This window comes from Falco punctatus (assembly GCF_963210335.1).
Source record: "Falco punctatus genome assembly, chromosome: 6".
NCBI lineage: Eukaryota > Metazoa > Chordata > Aves > Falconiformes > Falconidae > Falco > Falco punctatus.
Window position 1 is genome coordinate 75,550,388 of NC_137585.1, and position 24,518 is coordinate 75,574,905.

The 24,518-nt window shown below is 39.0% G+C and overlaps 1 protein-coding gene across 1 annotated transcript in view; it reads right to left on the bottom strand.

The window, feature by feature from the left end:
• Positions 1 to 24,518, bottom strand: part of CCDC146 (coiled-coil domain containing 146) — a 72,164-nt gene that overhangs the window by 1,363 nt on the left and 46,283 nt on the right. Inside the window, 14 exon segments of the mRNA XM_080393460.1 lie at positions 187 to 435; positions 1,837 to 1,974; positions 3,506 to 3,559; positions 3,563 to 3,634; positions 9,775 to 10,003; positions 10,605 to 10,829; positions 13,209 to 13,372; positions 13,489 to 13,575; positions 14,945 to 15,022; positions 15,026 to 15,115; positions 16,302 to 16,397; positions 19,856 to 19,945; positions 20,568 to 20,744; positions 21,287 to 21,344. Of these exon segments, the coding sequence (XP_080249586.1) occupies positions 187 to 435; positions 1,837 to 1,974; positions 3,506 to 3,559; positions 3,563 to 3,634; positions 9,775 to 10,003; positions 10,605 to 10,829; positions 13,209 to 13,372; positions 13,489 to 13,575; positions 14,945 to 15,022; positions 15,026 to 15,115; positions 16,302 to 16,397; positions 19,856 to 19,945; positions 20,568 to 20,744; positions 21,287 to 21,344 (1,807 nt within the window).

Below are 24,518 nucleotides of genomic sequence, written 5' to 3' on the forward strand. Positions count from 1 at the left end.
CTCAAACCCACCGTGTACCGCTTCAGTAGCCATCTGCCTCTGCCACCCCCTCCACTGACTCCCAGAGCTCCGTGTGTGGCGGCGAAGAGCTACGCAGTGAGCTGGCACAGCTCTGGCAGAAAGGTGAGCTGGGGCAGTGAAAAGACGGGGCCGAGGATCTAATCGCAACGTATGGCAAAAACTTACTTTAGCTCTGGCTTCAGCCGCTTCTTTTTGCATCCTCTCATCGTGTAGTATCTTCAACCATTCGTCTTCTGTTTCTTTCGGAGGGGGAAGGCCTTGAGCTATCCTTGATGAAACAGTCATCAGAAATTGTTCTTTGTCTTTCATTTCCTGCTGGAGTTTAATGGCAAGTGCTTGCTTCATGGATAACTCGGCAACGAGAGCCATCGCCTTACGGGTTCTGTCCTTTATCATCTTCCGCAGTTCGTTTGTCTGGAATAAGTAACAATTGCATTTTAGTTAGGGCTTCCCTCTAGACACGGGGCATGACACCTGGATAAGCATTATGTACGTGAGAACAAGTCCAGCTTGACAAGGATTTAAAAAATAGTTCTGTACTTGAAAATGACTTAATGAAACAGGTTGTGTTTCTGTGTCTGCTTGGAACCGCAGGAACTGGCAGCGTAAGGAGTCACAATTACTCCGAGATGAGATACAGAAAAGCGAGTTTGTAATTACCCCCTGCCCTTTTCATTGAACAGCAGAACTCCTGCTGCCCTCAAAGGCCCACTGCCCCAATTCTTACTGAGTTTTTGCACAAATGACTGTAATAACTGTGTAATAAGCCTGATCCTTACAAGATAATTGCGTCATAATGTGGACACAGCAGGGCTGCGGGTTGTCAAGTTATCCTAGGCAGGTGGGCGAATGAAGGAAGAATGGGAAGGAGTCCTTGAGTCTGGGTAGAGATAATTTAAACAAAAAACCGCAACAAACCTTAAATACTCTTTTTTTAAGTGACTAATAGAGAGTTGAGTGAGTCAGAGAACTTGCAAACTTTTAGCACGCTGCTGTTCTTACCATAGTTTATTAGCCTGTGGCCAGGATTTCAGAAATCCAAATAACACCCATGTAATTTCTCTTTCTGTGGAAAGTTAAAGATTTATTGTAAGGATGTGTTTTGGTTTAAGCCTTTGCAAGGGCCAAATCTAACACCTGAGGGGGTGGGGGAATCCACCCTGGCTGGCCTTGGTTTACATTAATTACTCACTCCATTTTTTTTTTTGCTTTTCACTCAGCTCTGCTCTATTTGCATCCTCTTCATTAAGGAGGCGGGGGTTGGAGGATTTTTGCTCTTCCCCGAACAGTATTACTGGCAGTTAAAAGACAATATCTATAATTACATAAAAGTGATTGTATTGAAAATGGTATTTCTTTCCTGTGTGGTGCTCCCTACCTAAATAACAAAGAAATTTTGAGGCAGATATCAGGCTTATCTTTTTGTATATTGAAGCAAAATTTACCTGGCTTTTTCTTATTGCTTTTTAGCCTTTGACGTGTTTGTTGTGGAAAGGCTGTTAAGTACATGTGCAAAAGGAGGATTCTACCAAGTTTGTGAGCATCTACCTGAGCAGGACCTAATCGGGTATGTCGGTGAAAGGTGCTATTTATGGTGCAACTTTCTTTCATTAAGAAAGTACACTCGCCTAATGCTTTCAGTACATCTATCACCATTGCTGCTAATTGCCTGTAGTTTCTGAAGACTAACATATGATTTGCTTGTCAATATTTCCAGCCAATTCTGTAATTTCCAAGTGAGTCATCTTGCCTCTTGCCTAGATATGATTTCATTTTGTATAGGCTGGCAAGCAGAGCGTGCAATGCCCTTCTTACCCTTTTAGCTAACAGCAGCGTGTCCTGCTTTCCATTCTCTGCTGTAGCATGGATTCTGTCTGTCAACCGGGAAACGTGCTTGTAGAGAAAGTCTGTCTCCAGCAACTTCTCCTCCTTCTGTACTAGCTCTACTTCTAGCTGCATAGAGAAGGAGTAAACAGGGTGTAGGTAAGTGACAGGGGAAGGTGCAGCACAAGGTGTTCTTGTGATTGCTTTGAGAGCTGCTGAAATAATACTCATGAACAGCCATAAATAATCACTTCACCAACAGATTTCTCAGAGTTTTCACCCTCTCTGCCAAGTATCAGGCCAAGGTTGGTTCAGTTGGTTACTGTCGGTCGTACAGTTCTTCCACATCAGACCAGGCCCTTCTGGGGGACCAGGGGTGACAGCAGCATTATTACTGTCTTGCTGTGTTTTGACAGCAATGAGTTTTTTTCTAGTGATCTTTTTTCTAAAAAAAAAAATAAATAAATTTTCTAGTTCCTGGAGACACATCATAATAAAAAGGTTTCGGCTCTTACTTTAAATACCTTTTCCTTCCTGCTTCTAAAAAAAAAAAAAGTATGGCCTCCAAAGACTAAGAAAAGAAACTACTGTGCAATTAAAAGGACTTTAAAATCACAAGGAGATTGAACGAGAACATTTAAATGTAAATGTCAGGACTCGACCCAGCTTTTTAATGTGCAGGTTGGTAATAGAGGGCCATGTTGTAGCCTGCTTGGCTATGCAGAGCTCCCTCCTGTCAAGGAATATGGGGCAGCAAAGCAAAAAGGTCAAGTAATTCAAGCAGAAGCATTCATGTAAATCCCTACAAGCTCAATTTCAAAAGGAGGACTTAGGTGTGTACTGCTCCAGGCTTGCCGTTACCCTAACACCTTCTCAGCCCCGCGTGAATCCCCCGAACACCAACTGCAGTGGGGGGAGTTCTGTGCCCCTACAAATGGGACAGACAAAAATACCACAGTCAGTCATTCCATTCCTTTACCTTCCCCTCACGCGCCATACAGGAGGTGCCCTGAAATCAGCTTTCATATTGGACCTAATGCTTCGTTTTGAAGCATTCTCCCTCCTGCAGCCGCTGGCAGTGCTGCAGCCAGGCACACAGCTGCTTGGCTGGCCTGGCTGCCACTGCCATGAAGGTCTGTTCTGCGGCTCCCTGTTCGGCATGGAAACAAGGCAGTGCAGCCAAAGCCTGAGAAGGATGCTTGGTTCTGTGTCACACACGGGCTTTGCCAAGGGGGTAGTGGGACTGCAGCCCGTGCATAGTGGTGGAACAGCTACGAGCCAGTTGCAGAATAACAACGGCTTTGTTTTTCAGTGTTTTATTATTCTGTATTTATCTCCCTCTGCTGCCTTTGCTGTGCTTTTCTGTAGTGAAGCAGGAGGGTCTGCGCTGAAGTGCCCGTGATGCGAGCGGCGCAGCTAGCAGAGGGTGCTGCGGAGCCAGGTATTCACACAGAGCTCCCCCTCTCCAGCCTCTGCTCAAAGTCAAAATGTCCCATGTCCAGTTGTCCTGGAAAGCAGATGCTGGGCTGGAGTTCCCATGAGCTAGTCATAATTATTTTAATTCCTGTTACAGAAAACTTATTTTAAAAAGATACTGTTTTCTTTTCCTAAAAGAAGTCAGTCATAGCAGGATGGCTTGTGATAAGAGAAGTGATGTTACCTGCTCAATCTTTTTTAGCAGCTCAGGTGGGGACGGGTCCTTCCCTCGCAAGTCTCACCTTCTACTGTCATTTGTGGGGTCAGCAAGGGTTTCCTCCATCCATTTAATCCTGTCCTTGCACTGGGAATACTAGCAAATAAAAAGCTACAAGGGTTATTTTTTCACACAAGAAGCCAAAAGCCCCGCTATGTGTTGCTATGTGGCTGGAGATGGAAGGTCTCTTGTCTCTGATTTGCACCAGCAGAACTGCACTAAAGTGACTGGGGTGGCAGTGCTGCCAGCACCAGGGCTTGGAGGCAGGCAGGCCTGCAGCCCTGCCGGGAGATGTGTGGGACACTTGGGCGCTGTAGGGCTACGCAAACGCTGGGAAACATTTCCCTCCAAAACCAGAGGTGGACATACATCATCCTCCTGTCCCATTGCCAACAAACAGGAATCTGAGAAACAGTAGATTGTGTCACAGAAGGGCATTCCTATAATACGTAAATATAAATCAGTTTCATCTTACTAGTAGTTCAAATGTCTTGAATGCTCGTTCCCTTGACTCCCTTCTCCACGTGCAACACAACCACCTGAAATGGTGTACAAATAATTCAGCCACACAGAAGAGGCTTCTTCTCTGAGCCACCAGGTATCACGACTAAAGCCCTGGACCAGGAGATGATTTTCACCTTCTGAATATGTTTGGGAAGTCAGAAGGAGGCTGCCCCAGGGACCGATACCTTCTCCAGCTTCTGCTGGGAGGCCTGGATGTAAAGCCACAGGTGGGTGCTGCCAAACTTATGTCCTTTGGGCCATGGTGGAGGGGGCTCAGGCCCCCCTCCACAGCCGCGGTTAGCAGCTGTGAGACCTGCCCCAGCTGTGGCTCCTGTCCTGAGGAGGGAGAGGGGCAGCAGGAGGGGGGGGAGCCCTTGCTGCACCCGCTTCCTTCCCCCTCCCCAGGTCTCTGCAGCCTGGCCCAGCTGGTGCCTCCAGCAGTGGGGGGGGCTGCACAGGGGCTGCGGTGGGCACCGGGGGTTCCTCTGAGACTGACGGTGGGAGCACATCCCCACCTAACTCACCTCCAGAGCTTGATCCCACAGACTTTAACAGAGAAGGTTTCCTTGTACTGCGAAGGGGGGAGGGTAACATGGAAGATTATGAGCCATTCATTTATTTTTTTTTTAAAAGGGAATATAGTGTGACGGTTGCAGGACAGAGGTAAACCCTGCTGTCTGCCAGAAATTGAGTTCTACCTGCTTCTTTTCGTCGGGCTACTTTTTTCATCCTCAGGAATACACCAAGCTTCTGGGGTGATGTCTTCCTTTATTCCCCACAAACTTCTCTTTGACCCACAGGATCCATTTAGGGATGTAGGGAGGATGCACATGTGTGTTGGTTTCAGCTGGGATAGAATTAATTTTACGCTTAGTAGCTGGTGCACTGCTGTGTTTTGGATGTGGTGTGAGAACAGTGTTGACAACAGATGTTCTTGGTTGTTTCTCAGTTTATACGAAGTCAGAGATTTTTCAGTTTCTGGGGCCTGGCCAGCGAGAGGGCTGGGGGGGCACAAGAAGCTGGGAGAGGACACAGCCAGGACAGCTGCCCAAACCAGCCAAAGGGATATTCCATACCATAGCACGTCATGCTCAGTACATAAACTGGGGGGGTTCTCTAGGGCTGGCCCATCACTGCTTGGGGCCTGGCTAGGCATCGGTCAGTGGGTGGTGAGCAACTGTACTGGCCATCACTTTGTTTCTTTTCCTCTTCCCCTTGGATTTTATTTCTTTCCCCTTTTCTTTCCTTTTCATTACAATTGCTGTTATTATTAGTGTTGTTGGGTTTATTTTATTTTATTTCAATTATTAGATGATTCTTATCTCAGTCCTTGAGTTTTACCTTTTTTCTGATTCTCCTCCCCAGCCCTCTGCTTAGTTGCCAGCTGGGGTTAAACCATGACAAAGTGCCTGACAGTTTGGTTGCAAGTTAAATCTGAAAGTCCCACTTTCCCACTCATTAGCACTAAAGGTCTCATCCTTACAGGCATCCAAGTTTTCCACGTTAAAGTTCCCAGGCATGTGTCCCAAAGTGACTCAGTGGTGACACTGAACGATGTGATACTCCTGGGACCCACAAAGGCAGGTGTTCCCTGACCTTTCTGATGTGAGACCTTCCCATGGAATAACGCTTCCCAGAATACACTCGATGGACATCCATGCTTTGCGTAAATACTCGCTGAAGGAGTGACTGGGACCATTTCTTCATGTTTGGATTTGCAAGACTGACAGTGTTGGGGTTTTGTGCTTTAATATGCACCTGGCCATCTGTCAGTGCATTGTCACTCCACTCTTGATCTATTAGCACTGACAAAACATAACCCAAGTAAGTTGCTGTAAATGCTAGGTGGTGCTATTATTTGCAGGTGGTGGTATTCTTTAGGAAAGAAGTGGTCGCTGGCTCACAAAGTTAGGAACAGTCATCAAAAATACAAAGTAAATGTTTAGATGTTGCTACCGGGATGGAGTTCGTTCACTGAAGTTAACAAGTCATATTTAACTGGAAAAGGGAAAGCTGACAGATCTTCTCGGGTCAGAATGGTCATTACTTACTGGAACATTTGTCTTAAATACTTCTTTTTCTGGTAAAAAAGCATCACACAGCTCTTTCTTTTACACTTTGTCTAAGAGCAGGCAAAATAAAAACCTTAAATGACTGTAATGATCAATTTCCTTGGCAAACCACAATTCAGTGCATAACTAGGTGCTGAAAGATTTATTTTCATTATAAACAACTAAAACTCAAGCCCAAAAATACAAAAAAAAGAGTGGGAGGATGTAAGAGCAGGACCAGCATAAACAACAGGATGCAGCTATGCTTGCAGGGATGTTTCCTGTCTGGGGCCAAATTTCTCAACCACTAACTCAGGTGAAAATGCCTTGTTGGAGGCAGTGGTACCTTAATGAGATTAGGGACAGCTCACCAAGTAAAATTTTGCAGGATTGAGTAGTTAGTTAGAGAAGAAGGACTATCGCAGCTAAAATGCTGTCCAAACCAGGAAAAAAAAAAAAAGCATAAGAAGTTTCATGTTCAACTTAAATACTAGGCTTAGTTTTAAATGCAATATGAATTGTAAGTGATTAGATGCAGTTTAATCCAAAACTACAGAAAACAAAGCCCATTTAGAGATAACCATGCTATTTCCTGTCTGCTTAAGTGATGTAACTATAGGCATCTTTTTTTATTTTCTCCTAATTAGTGTTTTTCTTGGACAAGGCTTTATCGCTTTATCTGAGGTCTAAGTCTTAAAAAAAACGCACCAAAACCCCTCCTTTCTTGGAATGCTTTGATACAGGGGATATGAAAAGGCACTACAAGACAGGCTTTTCTACGTTTCATTGTAATCAGTCAAGAGGAATTGTTGAAGGATGAACAGACAAGATGGAACAAGCCTAGATAAAGGGACTGGTCTCAAGGAGTGCAGATCTGGTCTTTATTTTGGAAATCTCAGAGAAGGCAGGTGAGGTATGTAGAGCATTAGAAAATGGAAAATATCATACCTGTTTTTAAAAATGGGGGGGAAAGGAGCTATAGAACTAAAGATAAATTATCTTCACTTTCTGAAGAATAAATCTGGAACAAATCATTGGCCTTTCTTTGTAGGTAGCTAGAAAAGGAAAAAGGTAGGAATAACAGCCAACACAGGTGTTGAGTCACGCCAAACCAGACCGATTTCCTACTGTAACAACTTAACAGGTGTGTGGATGATAAATAGAAGCTATCGTATGTCTTGATTTTTATATAGTTTTGATAGTGTTTCATATGACATTCTCATAAATAAGTTAAGGAAATGGGTTCTTGATGAAAGTATAAGGTAAGTACTACATCAGTAGAATGAGGTTAAGCTTCGAGAAACTGCAAATACTATTTGGAGGAGAAGATTCAAATTCAAAATTATCTTGGTCTGAAAAAAAGTCTGCACAAAAGAGATAATATTAAATAACAAATGCAGGGTACTACATTTAGGCAGGAAAAATTACCTGTACAAATACGAAATCAAGGTGAACTGATGTGATACCCTTTCTTTAAAAAAGAATTGGGTTGTTACATACATTTACATGAAGATGAATCAATACATCATGTTGCAAGAAAGGCTACCGTCCTACCTGGACACATAAGGAGGAGTGTAACCTGCAAGATGCCTGAATGAATCGTTTCGCCAAGGACTTCATCAAGGTGGGACATTATCCAAGAAAGAAGTCGTAAAAGTGCAGAATCAGGGGATCCCCATGTGCTGAAAGACAAGCTGGCAGGGGAGAGGACAAGCCTGGCTGAACAGAGCACTTTGGCTGGAACTCAGGGAAAAAAAGGAGAGCTAACCACCTTTGGAAGAAGGGGCAAGCAGCTCCGGAGGACTACAAGGATGTCACGAGGTTATGCAGGGTGAAGATTAGAGAGGCAAAAGCCCAGCTGGAACTCAGGCTGGCCGCTGCCATAAAAGATAACTAAAAATGTTTTTACAAATACATTAGAAACAAACAGAGGGCCAAGGATAACCTGCATCCTTATTGGACGCAGGGGAGAACATTGCCACAAAGGACAAGGAAAAGGCTGAGGTACCTAATGCTGCTTTGCCTCAGTTTAATACCAAGACCAGTTACCTTCAGGTTACTCAGCCCCCTGAGCTGGAAGACAGGGATGACGAGGAGCAGAATGAAGTCCCCGCAGCCCAGGACAGGAAGGAACTTGGTCAGTGACCTGCTGCTCCACTTGGACACACACAAGTCTATGGGGCTGAACAGGATCTACACGAGGGCACTGAGGGAGCTGGGGGAGGGGCTCACCAAGCTGCTCTCCATCATTTACCAACAGTCCCAGCTAACTGGGGAGGTCCCAGCAGACTGGAGGTTAGCCAGTGTGACACCCATCTACAGGAGGGGCAGGAAGGAGGATCCAGGGAACCACAGGCCTGCCAGCCTGACCTCAGCGCCAGGAAGGTTATGGAGCAGAACATCCCGAGTGCCATCACGTGCCACATGCAGGGCAGCTGGGGGATCAGGCCCATCCAGTGTGGGTTTTTGAAAGGCAGGTCCTGCTTGACAAACCTGATCTCTGTCTATGACAAGGTGACCTGCCTAGTGGATGAGGCAGAGGTTGTGGGTGTTGTCTACCTGGACCTTAGTCAATATTGCAAAAAGATTTAAGGCACCTGTAACAACAGCCTCCTTGTAATGGTGATTTTAGGCTCCACCTGAACCATCATCTGAATGAGAAATTTTTATGAATGCAGAACAGAAGAAGTTTCATGATTGACACTGTCAGTTCACAGAAATCATCTGCATTTTGTTAGTCTGTTTGCCCCATTCTAAATCTTACCTGAAGACATCTTTTTTATTTCCCCCCCCCTAGTTTATCCTCTTTTTTTTTTTTTTTCTCCATACTGCCTCTGCTCATTTAGATCTGTAGTAGCACTGTAAAGTTCTTTGGGGTATGGTTTGCAAAAGGTATTGTACATTTTATTCTTTTAGTGAAGCATACAATTTCTTTAAAAGGTCAGAAGAAACAGGACAGTGCAAGCGCTATTTAAGTCACAGTTTCTATCAATGCAATTATGAAAGGCAATGGTACACCCTAATTTACGATTTTGTGCAGGCACTGACAGAATATGTATGGAAAAAATTACCATCTAGAGATAAGGTCATAAGTAAATGAGCCATTTCAGAAAGCAAGGAAAGAATGTTCCAAACGCTGCAGTTTGTTAGTTGTTTAATGTCATTTTGTAACTAGAACTAAAACTTACACTGTTTTTGTGGAGAAGAAAATATATGGGGATTATATCATTGTAGGCAGCAGAGTTTCTAGAGTAGGCTCAGGGTCAAGTGTGAATTGAGTTATTATTTTAGAAATTTGAAGAGCTAAGTATATCTCCTGCCCTTTCACCTACTCCCATCAAAAGAGTTTTAACAAATTTTATCTACATTCCCATTTTTTCCCAATGACTCCTATTCTCCTGTTTAGTCATACTGACATTTCATGCTGTGGGGTGGTTTAGCTGAGATTCCATCAAGAAGTGTTTTGCATGTGCATAACAAAGTGCATCAGCCAGTACATATAAGCATAGAAATTCACATACCTGAAGTTAAAAACATGTATCGATGTTTGGCTAGGCAGGTTTTAATAAACTGAACTTTGTTTTAATAAAGATCCAGACGTTTTTTCCTATGAAACTACCTTAGGTTTTAAAATACAGAATAATACAAATAATACAAAAAAAAGCTTTCTTTCCCACTAACCTGTATCTGAAGTACCACCAGCTGTGCATCCAGGGCATTCTTCACTGGGAGAGCCTTGAACCACAATTTAATCTGTCTCTTTTTCTCATCTACCTTCAGCTTCAGGAATCTAATCTTTTCATCCATAACTTGCATCTCAATATCTCCATTTCTACACAACATCTCTTGCATGTTTATCTTTTCATATAAAATGCCTATTTCTTCTTCTCGATCTCTGAGCAGATGACCACTGCAATAAGCCCAAAATGAAAAGGTAAAATTTTTAACAAATTGACTCATATTCAGTGTACTCCACTCAAGAACATAACTGGTGACCTTGAAAGATAGTAATAATCTGGGAAAACGTACAAAGCTTTCACGAATATTCATTTAATATCATGACAACACTTTAAACAGGTAACAAAATAATTACAATGTGAAAATCGGGGAACAAACCATTGCAAAGGTTACTCTAGTCTCTCATATAATTTTAAAAGCTCTTCTGGCCTTCCACAGCATTCATTTAAAAATGGATTAACATGATCAGGGAGCTTTACATCTGCATTTTTATACCTTATCTGTGCATAAAGTATAAATGGAGCAGGAGGCTACAAGTTCTTAAGGTGAATTTCAGTAGCCAAGCCACCATAATTTTTTTAATAATAGTTCTGAGGAACAAACCTTGTCACCAATGGAGAAACAACATCTGTGTAATGCAAAACAGCACTGACATCGCGGTGAGGCAGGCTGTTTAGTGAAACATTGTAGGGAGGCAGTCTTTTTAGTATTCCTATTGTGGCTTCATGAAAGTCAAAATGAAACACTACATTACATCAAATTTACATGTATACCTCTCATTTTGTTGCTGAATAGCCCTTTCACATTTTTTGCGTAGCTGCACAATTTCCTCTTCAACGAAGGTGACTGTATTGGTAAGTCTCTCAAGATCCAGACACCGTTGCTTTTTCTTTTCGTTCATCTCATGCATGATTTGTACAATTTTGCAATAATCACTTTTGAGACTGTTTGTAATTGCTACATTATTTGTGTTCTTCAGATGTTGTTTCTGCAATTTTCTTTAACATAACAGAAAGTAGGAAAGTTTTCAGCCATTTCAATTTGAAAGCAATTCCAGCAATTAAAAGCAGAGCTTAAACTAATTCCTCAAATACACAAAGGATCTTCTGTCACTCTGCTTCCCAGAAGCATTACAAGAAGTAGAAAGACTCTCTGAGAATAGCTTCTCTCCACAAGCTCTTGCCAGCTTGAAAAGAAGTGGACTATGGCCCAAGAAAAATGCTATAAATGGAGCACTGCACTGCAGCTCTTTTCTTCTCTGCTGGGTAGGCCAAGGGGCCGTAAGAAATATGTTCAAGAGCAGAAGCATAAACTGTGATGCAAAGTCTTAATATGTAGAAATCCTTCCCTTTCATTTAAGGAGCAATATTTCAATAATTTTGTGGTTGCAATTAAAATATTTCCAGGTTTACTGTTTATAAAACAACGTACCACAATATTCACACAAGAAAGGAAATGATAATTTTCCCTGTTTGACAGACAAGAAAAAAAAATCATAATGAAAAGTTAGTGACAAGATCACATTATAGATCCTTAAAAATGAAGAACAGAACTCATTATTTCCAGCCATCTTGCTGGCCAGGAGATGATGGTCCCTCCCTTAAAAGGCAGATTCTTGTTGCCACATGGATCATTCATTTGCTCACAACTTAAGAGTTACTGCATTTGATCTTCTTGATCAAGACTGTACTTTATCTACACTGGGAGGATATTCATGTCAATACAAAAGAGGTAGTGAAAGGAGAAGCATAGTCTCCTGTTAGAATACAGAACTGCAGATGAAATATCCTGCCTGCCCTCATGGGATCCTTCACTGAGTTGCTGAATTACTGTATACAGAGCAGTGAGCGAGCTTCTTTCTGCTTCATTTCCCCTGTGTGTCTAACACTTCTGAGTTCCACAGGGTTTACTGAATTGAATTAAACTTCTGTAAAGCAAGTTTCAGACTGAAAGCATGACAGTTTTGCAGAAATGCAATGTGGTATTAAATATTTTCTGAAAAACCTTTGCCTTATTTGGACTGATACTCTGTCCTCCAGATTGTGTAGGCTGCAGTTAAGTCAGTGATAGTAGGATGCTAAAGCCTATTACTGGGATTAAAAACACTTTCCATAGTCAAGAGAATTACTGAAAAGTCTATACCTCTTGCTAGTTTTAAATCTAGTGTTGCAGAGATCAAAATGTCTATTGGATCTGTACTGGAGTAGGGTCATCTGTGATAATTAGATATTTCTGATACATAGACAACATATAGCTGCGTTCTTAGCCTTTTTTTTTTTTCTCCTTTCATCAGTAATTGACTGGGAAGGCCTCAAAAATTTTACCACAAAATGTCAGCTTGTGCATCTTGACAAAATCACTTAAATCACTGACATTCTACTTCTTTTCTAGCTACCTCCAGCATGACTTTGAATTCAAGCTACTCAGAGATTCACAATACACTTTGAGTGAATGTATCCTGAATGCATACTTTGGTCTGGTTGTGCAATTTTTTGACACCCAAAAAAAACGGTTTGGGAAAATCTAATTATTTTTCAACTACTCAGCTTTGGCTGTGCTGTTTTGCACACACAGTTAACTATTCACTATCTTACTACTTTCCCAACTACCGATTTCAGAGACATTGTCATTCTGTCTGTATTGCAGAACATCATCACTAGGATGACGAGATGGCAAAAAGATACCTCCACTACATCATGGTCTAGGGAAAAATAGTCACGAGCACCAACTGTTCTGCCTCATCCTCTTTTGTTGTGAATGTAACCTTTCGTTTTGACTAGGATTGCCTGGAAATTGAAAACATTCTTTGTTTTATCTGAAATAAATTTTATGCAATAAATTTCAGTTTGAGTTTGAACCAAGAACCCACTTTGTTCTAGCATTACTAGCTAGCGAATCACTTAATAGTACCATGCACCGGTCCATTGTGGAATCATATATGTATTGGACTTCTTTTTTTCCTAAGGATAGCAAGTATGAGTACAACAGTGTTGTTCATATGGAATGAAACAGCATGATAATGCATATGCTAGAGGCTCGAGAACTGTGATACAAAGGAAATGCAATGACAATTTATCCCTTCAAAGGATGGGAAAGTGAGGGAGTAGCCAGACAAACTTCAGAAATGCTTTGTGCCATGCAGTGATGCCCAATATATATAATAATTATATATATATAAAATAAATAAAAAAGGGGATAAAAAATCGGAACAGATTATGTAAGGTTGTTGCTAAATGTCTTTCTTTGAATCAGGTTTTAAAAATCAGGATAACTATCAAGGATGATATAGGCATAGTTGAAGTTGGACCAGAACCTCTTAAAATGTTTTCTAATCTTACATTTCTATAATTGTAATTTACAGCTTACTTAAAACTCACCTTTCCTTGGTTAAAACAGTATTCTGTAAATTTTTTATTTCATTTCCTTGCAATTTTACCTGGGTTTTAATTTCACTTGCTTTCTGCTGAGCGGCGTGCACCAAGTTTATACATTTATTCCTTTCATTTTGGATAACATCATACATTTTAGCAAATCCTTGGAGTCTGGAGAAATGACAAGTGTGAAAGAAATGATTATTAGAATCTTATGCATACATTACTTGGATAAAAATTGCTTTAAAAGACATTTTTCAGCTAATGTATTGTTATTTTCTTACCAGTTTTTGATTTCTGTTTTCCTCTTTACATACTTTCTTATTTCAAGATCCTTTCTTTTCATTTCTTTAATAATATTTTGGAGTTGTATCTGAAATTTAAATAGAATTCAGTGAGCACTTTAGATATATCAAAGAATCTTCAAAGAAATGACTCAGAGCAGCTATTCCTCTTAGACAAGCAAAAGACAGTGAGGTGAGATTATTCTAAGAACTTTAATTATAATGAAATGCTTTTATCGTAACAACACTGAAGAACACAGTTTTTCTACATATATTAAGCTTACAATGACTTATTAATATGGATAATTTGATGCTGCATCTTAAAATGTTTAGTCCCTTGTATCTGGAGTTCTATTGTTTCTATTAAACAGCCTCTCAGTTCCATCACTATATAATTATTTGGTATATGCCCCACTGAAATTGTACCTTTTCAAATAAAATTTCTTTTTTACTCTTTTCTGGCTTTCCAGAAATCATTGATGATTTGTTTTTCATTTTTCATTGACTGAGTAGAATGGTACAGTTATATTCTTTTAGGGCTCTGGATTTTCTCATTTCAGTTGTGCTCAGTCCTTACTGGCCTGTCATTAACCTTCAATGGACCAGCCTTTTCTCACCTCCCACTGGTATCAGGAGGAGATTGGTATTAGAAAAAGCTGGTAGATGTTAGGTTGCAACTCTGGACATACTTTTGTGTTCACCAATTTATACTGTTGGGGTTTTTTATCTGTTTATGGGCTGATTTTTATTGAAGGTACAAAGCCTGACATGTTTCTTTATTTTATTTTTATAGACAGTCAAAGATTCCCAGAGTGCTAGAAGGGTAGCTTATCTGATGTATTTGAATACAGACATACATTGAGGAAGCATAGTTTGTTCCTATACAGTAACTTGGCATTTAGTATATACTGTGCGACATTACAGCACATAAATGATATTATAACACCAGCAAAATGCAGGCAGCAAACACATGAACTAGTCAGTAGGAAGTGTTCTTTCCCTTTTTTTCAAATTAATGTAATGATTTATGCCTTGAAATATAACAGGAAAATAAAAACTGCTGCTTCTCCTTGGAATGAGTAGCAGTTCTGTTTATCTTCTAATAATTTGTAAAATAAAACACACAGCTGTACTTCCAAGAATCTCAATTGAGGCTGTCTACTTTTCTGCCTCTTTTTTCCAAAATTGTTCATTTTATTCCATAGGCTTGAAAGAAAATATGCTTTGAAAGAAAATACCATGTTTCAACTCGGGCACGATATTTTAATATACTGTTGCACCGCACCATAAATTGCCAATAAAACACCACAGTACCGTCACCTTCCTGTGTTGTGATGGAACTTCAAAGAACAATAGGGAATCAGAGCCTATAAGGCTCCCCTCATCAGTAATTTAATTTCTCCCTGTACCAGCTTTTACTTTAGAACAGTATTTCATTCGTATGAGATAATTTTTTACCTGGGCCTTCTGAACATCCCTAGATTTCTGTTCCCTCTCTTCAACTTTGAACCAAGTCAGATGTGCAAGTCTGGATAATTAATTTCTGCATTTTTCCTGCTCTTTGAAAAGCCAGCCTTCTTCAGCAATGTGTTCTTCTAACATGCGGGCATCCATAGCTGACATATTTTCCTAAAGAATGATGCATCAGCGTTGGCAAACCCAAAGTTGGAAATACTTTGGGTTTATCTGTAAACATATATACAGGCTACATGGATTAAAAAAAAATTAAAAATATTGCTTTAAAATACCAGCTGAAACACCATGCACAATTGCACAATCCCTGTAATATGTTAAAATATTTTATCATCTAGAACTTCTGTTCCTCAGACTAGCACGTCTTTCAGCTATTGCCCATTGGGTAGAACGGTTCCTTATGGCCATATCATCTTTAAGTAATATTACTTATTTCAGTCAGGTCTTGACATGGCCATGCTACACAATGGAAGTAGTCAATGTCCAGCTGAGCCTTGACATTAAGAGTCCAGCTGTAAACATTTAAAACACAGCACAGTATCTAGATGCCTGGAGTTGTTGCAGATGCAGTCAATAGTCAGTGAACTCTTACAGAGCTGTTTGTTCTACCCAGCGTAGGCTGAGCTACTTAGCAGGAGGTGAACAGAGGGCTTCCTAGGCTCCACTGACCACCTGGCTAGATTGTTATTCACTACTGTGGCACAGTGACATGTAGATCCCAAATATATAAGTATTCAAACACAGACTGTATCCCACCTGATAATGCTAACGAATTCAAAGACAGCACAAAAAGAAAATGGATATAAAGATAAGAAGATAAGGGGGTATGATCTTAAGAAGAAGGTATGTCTGAAATACATTGCTTCTTACAAAGTCATTTATATAGTGGCAAGTGCTAATACTCTCATAATTGAGACGTCTGCACATTATATATAGCTGTGCTGAGTATAGACAGACACCCACAAATGAAAAAAACGTGAAGATGAAGGATTATAATGTACAAATGCTGAACTGTCCTTGTTTCAACAAGACAACGTGCCATATCCAAAGGAAATGTATACCCATCATACTTCTAGCTGTAACATCATTAATGATATTCAGACTTAACCTAGAAAGTAAATTTGCTTTCTACCCTCCAATATGTGACCACTAACACCAAAAGATGTTTTTTAAATATGACAAACGAGTAGTTATTAAAATCAAACAAATACTATTGCGTGTTTTCTCACCAGAAAGCTGCAGCTAGAAACTCCCGCAATTTTTTCTTGACACAGACCCTTTATTCTCATGATTGAAAACCAACTATTACAGTGAAAAAGTGTGAGAAAGCAGAACTCAGCACCTGTTCAGCTGAACTTCTCTTGGTCATTTCAATTTCCTTCTGCAGTTCTCGTCGTCTTTCTAATAATACTCCTTTACTTTTAGAGATAGCTTCTGCCTAGAAAAATAAACCAAGCACAGTGAATGATGCAAACAAAAGATGTGGAAAATGTAAACTGCAGATAATCTTATTTGAAGTAGTTACACAAATTAAGAAATGGTTTTTCTGTCTTGTTACAATAGCTAGTCCAAGAGTTCTTTGTTGAGCAGAGCTGCTCAGCAACATAACCAAGTTTCTGAAATTTTTCTTTTAAGAATTTAACTATAAACACTAAACTTCACAAAGCCCAGTTTAAGTACTGAATTTATAAGGGTTATTTTTTTCCGCAACTAAACTGTCATTAAAAAAGCAAAAATCACACAGTAAAGATGTAATTTCTAAATTCACAGAGGATTTTCTGAGTGATATTCTGACCTACTGAAGGAAAAAAAATAGATCTACCACTGATTTTAATACAGTCTGTATTTCACATCTGTGTAGATATCATATTTTTTGCTTTTCATTATTAAAGTAGGATTTTCCTGTTTCCTCAGTCAAAAAGAAAGTCAAAACTAACACCACAAACAGGTACTATCTTTTCTTGTACATTATGGGAAAATTTATTCAAACATTTAAAAATGAAGCATGTGAAGGAAGATGCATTAGAAACTGTCTTCCGACTAAAATACATCTGAACAATCCCACTACAACTACTTGCATGATACAACTTACAAGGCAACAGGTTGTTTTGGCCTCACAGTGCCTAACTTCACTTAAAAATTCTTTATGTTTATAAGAAAAAAAAGGAAGAAATACAGCAGGCTAACTATGCAGGCCTATGTTGCCTGTCTGTAATTGCAAATCTGTAATTCATACAGGTGGGGAAAAAATGACACTGACCAACACATCTGGAAGCTATTTAAAGACGCTGCACATAACCCTGGGGTATCTTTCTTAGATCTCAACCAGATGTTAGAGTCCAAAACACTATACCTCAATACAGATAATAAGATGTTTTGCACTTACGGTTTTCACTTCTGTGATCATATTATAAAATCAGATGTTGTTCACTTGTATTCAGGGAAAGGGAAACGAGGCACAGTAAAGGTTAAACTGTGGAGTTACTTTGGTTTCCACTGCCAACTCTGAGATCTGTTTTGACGTACACTTGCTAAAAAGTCAATAAAACCTATTCTAAGCAAGTTACTTTCACCCTTGTGGAGGGAGCAAACACAACTGTCCTGTGGAGCATGCATTCTGCTGTGTAAAAAGCTGTAGTGTCTGTAAGTAAGCATTTCCACATTTTCAAGGTGGGATTCTAAAGATGCCATCAAGTTCTTGAGTCTAAAATTAGAAAGCTCACATAAACATCTTTAATCCATTAAGGACTTTTGTTCACATAAGACGTGACTAAACTTAGGCACTTTTGGCTGTCTGCATTGGCTTGCCCAAGGCGGCACATGTGGAGAGGAACAGCAGTTCTGCTCTGAGCTGATGACAGCCGAACCGGCCAATTCTCTTTCACACAGAATGTTGGTGTTTAGCAACAGCTGACCTTTCACAACTTACTAAGAAGAAAAACACATTTGAAGGAAGTGTCCCTGTAATTTCCTTATTCTATAAACCAGTCATTCTGCACTTAGCACGTGACTTCAAGTGAGAGAAATTCGGGGAAGTACATTGATTTCACTTGGAATCACAATGCATAAATACAAATCTGGCTTTTTAAGCAGTTAAAGGAACTACTTAGTTCATTTAGTTAAGTGCGTTAGCATGTGGGGATTCTTTGCAATGCAACTTCATCTTTAAGGGTCTCGTTACAGGTCTCGTCCTTTCACAGTGTGAAGGGGCTGGGTTGGGTTGGGTTTGGATCTCACCCAGGACTGTGAACTCTAACGCAGCCGTTGGTGCATTATGGCATTTGATTTTAGCATTATGTATTTTTGAACAACTGTGGTTCTCCCTCCAGGAATATTTGTTCAATAGAAACACAGGAAAAAAATACCATTTCCCAGATTCTCTTAGCTGATATTGAGCAGAAACTCAGTATGAGCTTTAAGATCAAAGTCTGGAATACGAGTCAGCCCTTTAATCAATATTTCAGAAAATTAAATGTAAAACTTTTTTATACAGTTACAGAGCTTTCCTCCCTCCTCCCAGGTAGGCTTATATTACTAGGTAATTAACACACGTGTAAATTCAGGAGGAATTTCAGGGGAGAGCGAAAAAAAATGTATTATTTAATAATATTAAATATTATTGAGTAATGTTTAGAGTTGATTAAATAGCAAAGCTAAGTATCCATAACTTTTGATATCATACAGTTATTCTAAAAAAGTTTCCAGTGATGTAAATAAGACTTTTTTTCTGCCCCAAATTGCTTAGAGGGACCAAGAAAAAATTCAAGAACACTCTGTCAAAGGAGGAAACATCAAGTCCTGTGGAAAAATATTCACCTCACTAAGCAAGACCAATTTTACAAGACTGACTTAAAATTTAGACTAAGTAAGGAGCTATTCCCAAGACTGGAAACACTGGTTACTTCATTCTGTAATGTGACACAAGTATGAAGAGCCATTTAAATATTTCATTAATAGCAATCTACACAATGTACTAGCTTTTTTTTTAACTGCTTCTCTGTAACACTATAGGAAAAACTTCTTGTATTTATTAATGGCAGAGTTGCATTAAGGAGAGTAGTGAGGAAAATGTAGAGGAAAACTATTACACACGTTTTAAAACTGAGAAATCTAACATAGTAAAAGAACTTCTATATTACAAATAGGGACTGTAAGCAGGAGACACAAACTTCAGTGTAACCCTGTGCCTGAACAGGGTACAAAAACCATCCTTTATCTGGATGGCAATTGGACTGCTGGGATCTGTGAGTGACCTGGCTGAAACTCCACAGTGCTAATTAGATTTTACACATACAGAAACCAGTACATGTCATGCTCCAGGGGAAAAAAAACCTCAGCTACACAAAAGAGAAAAAGAAAAGGCTGGCTACCGGCTTACATTTTCCCTGTTGAAATATTAGAGACCAGAATTCACACCAGCAGCTTACAGCAAAGCACCTCTGACTAAAGAACTGATACAGAAGTACCAAGGGAGAATGATGATTTAGCTCAGGCCAGACTGTTAGCAGTGAAAGCTGCTAGTTTCACGGAGGCCAACAGAGATAAGCTAATATACAGTCACTGAGGACTAGAAACTGTAAAAAAGCCTAATTGCTAGATTACACGGTACATTATTTTCCATTATAAATCTACTAAGTAGATCCGATATATAGTAATGTAGAACAGTAAGATGGTTAAGCAATTTGCGACCAAGCTTTTTTCTAAATTTTTCTTTGTTGTACTTAAATTTACAATGTTCATTGCATATGCTGTATTTTTCAGCACAGTGCATGGATTTTAAGTGGATTATAGATTCTTTTTTAAATGCTGATCCTAATTTTAAACAACGACTATACTCAATCATCTCTGTAATGAATGAAAGGAAGTCATACATATGTATTTATGTATACGCAATTATTTATTAAAAGCATACATTTTTTTCTGATTAATTTCCTCAGTTTCTTTTCCAAGTAGTGCTGGAACACCAAGGATCTTAACTAGCTCATCCTAGTGACAAAACAGAAAAGTTAGATTAATAGCCTCAAAATCTGATGTGATTTCATAGAAGTAATATTCCCCTAGAACTGCTGTGAAAATGGGCAGGAAAAATATTTTGATTTACTTGAGATTTTCATAGGGAACCGTAGCTGCTAATTTTGAAACTAAACACTGATGTTTACAATTTTAATATGTCTGCAAAATAAAAATTATGCTTGAATGTTATGAATACATCTGATTATCTTATCTATATCATAGAAAGGAAAGCAGCAAAGATCTGGGTATGTTTTTTAATTCTCAGGATAAATCTGTATTAACTTGGATCTGAGCATATGTTAGAGAAGCCTACAATAACACAACATAGAAAACATGTCATTACAGAAATAATTTTTTAATCAAAAGCATGACTATTATTTCCTAAAGGAGTAATAATGGATATAGCACAGCAGCATGTTTCATGCCTATTGAAAAATTATGTAATATATAATGTAACACCATGTAATGAATCTGGAATGACAACCAACACACAGAAGATTCATCGTTTCCTTGGACAAACATGTACCCATATACACATACATGCACAAACATACACACACAGAGATGTATATACACACAGTTAATTTTGTGTTACTTTTAAATTAGCCTGCTTCTCCAAAAGCTTTTTCATTTCTGTCTCGTCTATTAACATCAGCTTTTGCTTGGATGAAACTTCTTCCTTTATTCCATTAATTTCTGCTTTCCTTTGGATTACTTCTTTGCAAAGCTCATCACAATTTTCTTTCAACTCTTTAATTTTCTTATCTGCTTCCTTTAAAAATGAAGTTAAAGATCAGATTAGTTTTATTTTCCCTTTCATATTTTGCAGGTTTGTGATATTACAGAACCATTAATACTGAATGATGATAACACTGTTTACAACAAGGTATGAAATAAAATTTTCTATCAGATGTGTGTTTCTTCTATCAGTAACCAGCAGAATTTTATTGCCAACAAATCCACATATATTCATCAGGATTTATGACTGCAAATGTATTTCCTATACTCACATCCTAGAACGAAAAACCTGCAGCAATCTTTACATGCAGTATCCATTTGCTGAGTATAGTAAAAAAATTTCTCGAGTAAACTTAAGAAAATCCAGACCTTTTCTGAATCAGTTATTCATTGCTTGCCCTAGAGTTATCAAACCTGAACAATGCCTCTCCTATAAAATCTACCTCTTGATTTTTCTATGTATTCCAGATTTTAAATAAACTTTAGAGCTACACACTGTGAAAACATTTTCATTGCTATTTTTATATGTTAGCTGACAGAACATAAACCATGGCTTTTCTCATGTTTTGTACTTACCCTTTTTTTTGGAATTCTTTCATATTCATTTTCCAGAAGCCTTTTTTCTTCTTGCAAACTACAAGAAAATCAAACCAGCACTAAAATATTAGCAATATAATAGATATTACTATAATGCAGTAAATGGTTAGAAAGTACAGAAGCCTATCACGTGTTAAGACTAAAATGTATAGTGGATTTTCATCAGGGACAATCAAAAAGTGTCCAGATTTAAAGGAAGATTGATGACCGGTAACTGGAAGTCATGAAAGACAGGTTGTACACATATGGAGGCTTTTTCTACAGTGCACACACCCACACTTTTGAACCTGATTCCTCTTAGTCTTACCACGTCCTGCAAGGATGCATTTATGCCTCATTCACCCTTGTCTTTACACTAGCAGAGTATAACAGGTCAGATGGCACCCTAAACCCACAGTTCCTCCCAACCTCAGAAAACAAAATTTTAACATGGAAATGAGGCAAAACAGAAGAGGAGGTGGGTTATAGACCCACAAAGACACCACACATCAAGTAAAGTGCAGTTGCTAGTGAAAACTTTCTTCTTCTTTTGAGTGATTGTTCACACACACATTCACACTGTAAACAACTTGAAGTGAAGCTCCTCAAATCTGAACAGACTCCATATAAAAAAAGTCCTGAAAAGTGACAGTGGTTGTAGACTGGTAAGTCTAAAAACTATTTTGAATTCCAGTGGTGTTCAAACACCCACAGAGGGAATGAGCTTGCAAAAAAAAAATCTTTCAAAGAAAAAAGTTGAATGTATTTATCAATGACTGAATTTATCAGACTTCCCCAAAAATGGACAAAATTAATTCTGTGATAAGAGTTTTGTTTTGGTCTGCTCCTGTGTACTGTGCCCATAAACTACAACTGAGAATATTGTGTTGGGATGCCACATGGGTCACACACAGTGTTTGCACTTACCATCAGGTTGTCTAAATGTATAAATATGTTAATAAGGACAATTCATATTCCTCACACATTTTGGCAGGATTCCTAGATGAAGTCCTTAAGACTGGCATAATCACACTAACTAAATGAATGTCCACTTTGCACAAATACCCGTAACAGTTTGCCACAAAAAATTATTAAATAAGTCCTGTGCAAACTGATTAAAGAGGTACTGCATTACTTGTCATCGTCTGTGCTGTGCCCTTTAATATCATGTCAGATGATCAAAACACGAATCCCAAAACTCAAGAGAGCAAATTGTGACACTGTTTTTGGGGTGGTTTTTTTTCACATTCCTCCCTCATGAGGACAGATTCCTGTGGAGCCATTCCAATTTCACAACAAAGACTTTTCCATCCAGCAGAAGTAAAATGATTTGAACACCTCATTTTCTGTGACATAAACAAAGGCAATACTGAACAGCAAGCACCAAGTTACCTTAAAAGGTGGCAGACCAACTACTTCCACGCAAAAAACAGCGAAGGTATGAAAGGGGGTGAAAGAAAGAAGTTAAACGTCTCCCTTTTGAGCAATGAGTTTGGTCCAGCTGCCCATACCCAAAAGTTAAAGACAGGTAGCACTACGCTAACACACCCTTCCTTACTGTCAGGGATAAAAGCAGGAACCTCCAAAGGGCAGGTCATCTGACATCCCAGGTGCTTATTTTAGAATGAGAAAAATTACCAGTTGAAGATAACATATTTCTTTCTGTTGACTCTAAAGGGAGATCACGTTGATAAACTCAGATTAAGAAATCAAATAAGATTCTTCAAAGATTTCAAGGTCAGTTTCTGATTTAAGAGCTATATGGACACAGAAGCTTAATGTAAGACTAGCAGAGAAAGTCTGGTACTTCCATTTAGCATATGAATCTTGTAATTTGTGATATACAGACATTAGCCTCATGACTGCCTGTAAAATACTTAGACATCAATCACAACAACAAACACAAGAGCTGCAACTGGCTTTAGGCATTTAATAATTCCCATTGTTTTATAGCCCTTCTTTGATTGGTGTATTTTTCAATGTGTGGTTTTTATTATTATTGTTATAATACCTATAGCAACATACATAACAAAAAGAATATGAAACTCATAAGATTAAACATTAATGTTTGCATATGTTTTTCACATTGCTTTACTTATTTTTGTGAAGCTTAATAGCAGTACTGTACATGAAAAGCTATCATGGATGCAGATGTAATGAGTTAGAAAAAAGTACTTGGAAAATTGGAGCATTAATGAAAATACATTCCAGACTTTTCCCTGCAAGATGCCTACAGCTGCAAACTGACACAGAAATAAAAAAATTAACTCAGAGAGATTAAGAAATCTAGTGGTAGTTGTCAACAAAGGTCCATTTCAGTTCCTCAGCTCACCAAATAGCCAGAACATTATCATTACAAATCACATCATGCAAAAAATTGAACTCTTTCACCACCTCTGACACATAGCTGAGATTGCTGAGGAATCCACAGAAAGTGCTCAGCACCTCACAACTAAAATCTAGTGACTGCAAGTAGAAAATTTCACAGCTGACAAGCTGCTAGCATGAGATTCTTGTAAGGCTCCTAGCTGTAATTAGTTTGTGTGTAGTGGCGAATACAGCCACAAGACTAGTTGATAACAACTTCAGCTGTAACTCAACTTATTTTACTTATGCCTTGTAATCTTTTACTAGAAAACCTATGGACAAAAGCTTAACTTTTCACTTTTTATTACTGAGTGACTAATCCTGAAATAATTAAAAGCATTGAAATAATTTCCATATTTGCAATGCTTTTACAAGGACAAACTCAGTTTTGCAATCCTGACTTGCATGCCAGTTAGAACAAACCCTTGCTGATCACATCGATCCTTTCCTTGTTCTTGTGCTAATGTGATTTTTTGGTCTATATTTTCATTCACTGAGGATTGTTCAGTCCCAGTTATATAAGAAACTTCAAGGCTCTGGATGTATTTGTACCAGAACTGAACTGAGATCACTATTTTACTTTATTACACTTGCCTAATAGTTTTTGGGAGGAAGAAAACTCCTGGAATCAGCTCTGACTCTGCGGTAGTGGCCCAAATTTTATAACCTCAGTGAAATCCTTCCAGCTCTTGTTCCCCTTCTATGCTGAGCACTGAGGCAGACACACTAGCAACAAAGCCAGTATAACCACATACAGCAGAACAGCAACACAAACTGGAAGAGGAGGCACGTACCTACAGTGGGAATACACCACACCCATGCAGTCACCCTCAGGGTGACTTTCCCAACAGCTGATGTATCAGAA